The sequence below is a fragment of the Anoplophora glabripennis genome, unplaced genomic scaffold (genome assembly GCF_000390285.2).
Source record: "Anoplophora glabripennis isolate ALB-LARVAE unplaced genomic scaffold, Agla_2.0 scaffold321, whole genome shotgun sequence".
Lineage (NCBI taxonomy): Eukaryota > Metazoa > Arthropoda > Insecta > Coleoptera > Cerambycidae > Anoplophora > Anoplophora glabripennis.
In genome coordinates this window covers 1-4894 of record NW_019416407.1, presented here as the reverse complement: position 1 = coordinate 4894, position 4894 = coordinate 1, and the positions used below count along the sequence as shown (strand labels likewise).

At 33.9% G+C, this 4894-nt stretch overlaps 1 protein-coding gene across 1 annotated transcript; it reads right to left on the bottom strand.

Annotated features, from left to right (window-relative positions):
* Positions 1–4652, bottom strand: LOC108912818 (protein SPT2 homolog). The gene is made up of 6 exons (XM_018718211.1): positions 4505–4652; positions 4250–4414; positions 3713–4193; positions 1517–2458; positions 380–589; positions 1–287 (listed from the first exon to the last, which is right to left on the bottom strand). The coding sequence occupies exons 1-6, from the start codon at positions 4562–4564 to the stop codon at positions 205–207; spliced, it is 1941 nt and encodes a 646-aa protein (XP_018573727.1). The 5' UTR covers positions 4565–4652; the 3' UTR covers positions 1–204.
* Between the last annotated feature and the right edge of the window lie 242 nt (positions 4653–4894).

Sequence of the window (4894 nt, the reverse complement as noted above, 5' to 3'; positions counted from 1 at the left end):
GTAGAAAAAAATAGTAAAAATTAATGACACTTTAATATTCATTATAAGTATATACAAACGGCTAAATTGATATAATATGATCCGCAATATTTAAAATTCATATAAATAACAAAAATTAATTCTTATCACAACTCAAATATGTTTAATCACATTGTATAAATAACCCTCTAATTTACCCAACTCGGGACTAAGAAATCCCAACTATTACTTTTTCTTTTTTTTTATCAAGGCTTTTCGCCTCTTTTCCTCTTCTTCTTTCTTCATATCTTCCAGATCCTCCATTATACCTGTAACGATGAAACACATAACAACGATAACTAAATTGATTTTAACCGAGAAATTAAAAACTTTTTTGAGAGACTCGAGAATTCATACTAACCTATCTTTGTACTGATGACCTCCTCCCTCATCTGTTGTGCAAACGAAGACTCCATATTATCGACGTCGTCGTCCATATTTCGGTATCTCGATTTATCGTAACCAAATATTTCGCTGATGTACCTGGAGTAGTCTTCGTCAGGCTCATCGTCGTCGATGAAATCGTCCATTTCAGAATCATACTCGCTGTCCTCGTCATCCAATATCCTCCCTGGAAGAAAGATGATTAGTACTTATTGAAGCTTTTCACCTCCGAATTCTTTGAAACTGAACCGATCGATTTGAAATTTGGCAGATAGAGAAAAGGTCAATGAACATTAGTGACATAGCGCCGATTGACGCTTCTCGGGGGTGGAATTTTTTTTTCAAAAATAACGCTGGAACTCTATAGAGAACCAAATTTTGAGCAAAAAATATTCGAAGAATTTTTTCGAGAAGTCAATAGTTTTTTAGTTATTCACGAGTGAAAACTTGGAATTTTGAGCGAAAAAAAAAACGCTTTCAAAGTATTTTTCGCGAATAACTGGAAAACTACGCATTTTATTAAAAAAAGTGTAATGAACAAAAATGTAGCTTATAAATAAACAAAGAAAATCGTTTTTTAAAGTGTTGTACGTCCTATACAAAGCGAAATATGGTTAGTGGAAGGGGACTTGTTTTTGGGGGAATACTCGAATCGATGTATTCAACATCAAATAACGGAAAAAGGATTAATTTTACTTGTATACCGCTCCAGGAGTTTTTTTGAAGTACTCAAAAAGACCTATAAAAATTTTTCTCAATAAAATGCTTAAAACTTATTTTTTTCAATTTAATATCACTTAAAAAACAAAAAGCGTTAAGTCACTTTTGAATTTGAGCCTAAGATGAGCCTTATTCTAAATTTTCGTGCAAATCCATGCAGTTTCAAAGAATTCGGAGGTTACGGCTGATTTTCAGCTTCAATGACTGTACTAGATGATTTTGTCACATATCTTTGGGGAAATTAATATGCCAAGATCTTATTAAACCTAATCAAAAATTTCAAACTAAAAAAATTAGTTAACGTTTCTAAGAATCCAACTTTCAGACAACTAAAATATCTCGATAGACAGAGAAAAAAAATAAAGTGGCCTTTTGCAACTACATTCATTGGTACCTTTTTTAACCATAATAGGTCTCTTCTTGGGCAACTCTTTCCTCCGGACATCCGGCGGTGGGAACTGCCTGGGTTTCAGATCCTTCGGAGGAAACTGTTTCAGCTTAAGATCGCTGGGCGGGAACTGTTTTGGTTTAAGGTCATTAGGCGGGAACTGTTTTGGTTTAAGGTCATTAGACGGGAACTGTTTTGGTTTAAGGTCATTAGGCGGGAACTGTTTGGGCTTGGAGTCCTTCACAGGGATTTGCTTATTCTTAGATTTGATATCAGTCGGTGGTAACTGTTTGGGTTTAGCGTCCGTTGGAGGTTTATACCGAATGTCGCCAGGTAAGTATCTTCTCTGTGGTTCTTCCGGTTGTGTCTTTTTAGGTGTCAGATCTTTCGATGGTGCTTCTCTAACTTTATCGTTCATTGACGGTTTTGATCTGTCTTTAAGGCTGTTCATGTTATTGGTGCTATTTTTATAGTTTTCTTGTTCCCGAACGGTTGGTTTGGTGCTATTAGGAGGTCTAGACTTTGAGGGAACTGGATTAGGTGGCCGAATTTTATCCGGAATTGGTGTAGGTCTGTCTGGAACCGAGGATGTAGATGGTTTCCTTATAGTTTCTTTAGAATTGGTTGAGTAGGGTTTAGCACTTGGGTGACTAGTAAGCTTAGGGTTGGAGTGTTGGGCACTGTTTACTTTAGGAATACGACCATCCGAGCTTTGTGGTCTTCGATCGGGATGTTTCATAGATTTATCCCCAAGTTTTGGAATTCTGTTACTACTTGAACCGTTTGGTTTACTTTCTGACATTTTTCTAGCTTCCTTGCGTTGAAGATATTCCTTTTCCTTTTCTATTTCCTTTCTCTGTCTTTTGGTCAACAATTTTTCCTCCTCTTTCTCTTTTTTCTCTATAACTATTGGTTCGAATTGCTTCTTTTCAGCAATTTTCAATAAATCTAGAATACAGAATGATTGTATTCACCAAACACACCGTTATAGAATAATAAATTAACAGATACATAAATTTTCATTTGTCCAGCAGTGTATACCACATGTCCCAATATTCTATGTACATGGAACTGCTAGTCTTGGGACCAAAGTAAGATGATTTAATTAAGCTTATCTTTATGTAGTATTGTTTTATTTAACCACGAAAGTGTGGTAAAGCCTGAAAAAAGATTTGTAGGTTTTCCCAAATTTAAACTTGAAATTTTGATTTACTTTGTAATAAAAATGGAATAGCTTTTAGATCAGGGCGGATCTGTTTTGAGGTGGATGTGAGAGGGGGCAAGCAAATTTTTTCTGGATTACCTTCAAAACAACACATAATAAAAGTGTAGAGCCCTAGATCTGGGCGAGGTTCGGAACATTTTCAAAATTGCAAAAATGTTTCAAAAAATACCTATTTTATCTGAGTTTTTTACTTATATCTTGGAACCTATACATTTTGGAAGAATATTGAAGAGGAAAAAAAATTTAGAATTGAATTTTGCACAATATACTGTAAGTTAAAAATGTTTAAATTTATTGCTGTTGTTGCAAAATAGCAATAATTGATGAAAAAAAGGCAAAAAAAAAAGTTTTTTGGATAATTTTTTTAAAATGTTTTAATTGCTCTGATGGCATTCTAATTTTAGTAAAAAAAAACTTTATAGTATAATAAAACAACACACCAAATTTCATTAAAATCGGTTCAATAGTTTTTGCAAAATATTTTGAAAAAATTTTGAATTTTCAAAATTTTGCACAGCCTCAAATAAAGCATCGAGATACTTGAAAATTTTTTCACATAGAAAAGACCGCTCAACCCTTCAAATGGTTTTTGAAAAATTGAAATCGGTTGATTAGGTCGGCCACAGTAAATTTTTAAAGTTAACACTCTTTTTTTATTTTTAAACAATTGGGTTACATTTATTTATCAATTTGCAGTTTGGTTTTTCAAAAATTATAATTTTAAATTTCAAAAGGCCGTAACAGTTTCACACATACGAAATATTAGGACACACTGTATACACCAATTATAGGACAAACTGGCATAGATAATTTGTAATCATAATGTACATTATTAGAAAAATAAATAATAAAGTTAATAAAGCTCCTAGTTCAACACAATTTTTAAAATCAATACGTGCACAATATGTTAGCTATACACCTAAGTCAAAACAGGTAATTTCTAGACGTTCTATATTGAGAGTTATAAGTCTACTTACCAGCAAAATTCATGAGAGGAGGAGCTGGTTTATGTTTTTTTGGCGGAGGTGGCGGTAGAGGTGATGTAGACTTGTACTCATCTGGTTGATCTGGTCGACCATAACTAATTCCATCTTCGTCGTCGTCATCCTTATGTTCTTTATGTTTTCTTTTTCTCTTATGAGGTAACAAAGCATCTTCTCGTTCTTTCTCCAGAGCAGCTTTTACCCTATCTTTAGTGTTGCTTAGATTTGTACTCACTTTCTTTTTGGCCGGATCGAATTTGGGTTCGTCTGGCATCTTACTGTACTTTTCCATCATTTTATTGTAAAATGCAGATGCTTCCTGTGAAACATATCCGTAATCATCTTCATCGGGTTGCATGGGACCAGCCAATGTTACAGCTGTGTTGTCGTTATCTACGGCATCTTGGATTACCGACTGATTTGCTGATTTGGTTCTTTTCAGCATAACATTTACACGGCGAGTTGCCTTTTTATCCTAAAATAAGTTTTGTCTTTGGTATTAGATTATTTCCTTCAAAATACTATACTTACCTGTGCCCTTAATGCTAATAATTCTTCCCTCTTTTTCTTCTCTTGTTCCGCTTTTGATTTTTCTTCTGCTTCTTTTCTGGCCAAAAATTTCTTTATATTGTTAGACAATTCTTTAGCCTTTTTTTCTTTTTTGGGAGGTTCGAACTTAGTGCTATAATATCGAACCTATAGAGAATAAAAATGAGTTTAAATAAATGAATCTTCTAGAATTGTTATTTAGGATTGTACAAACATGAATAAATTGAAATTACTTGCCCCATTTTTATTTGTCTTCTCATTTTTTTGCGCTGTATGCAGTAACTGACCAAAATCCATCTTACCAACGTAAATTACACTCGAAAACAACAAAAAACTAAGGTAATAATTTATTTATGTCACCACATATCGAAACTTTCCATGTACATGTCAGCAGCCATTATTAAAACTGAAACAAGAAATAAAATGAAGATAGCTACAACCGATTTTTAGCAATTTTTCACCACCGACTATACCGGCGATCCGATAATAACACGTACCTAGTTTCAGAAAAAATTAAAGTTACTAACATGTTACCGCGCCATTATTCTATGGCTAGAAATTGGCCTCAATGATTTGGGATCGAGGGGGATTATCCCTCTTTATCCTGCCTCATCTCGTGTAGGCCTG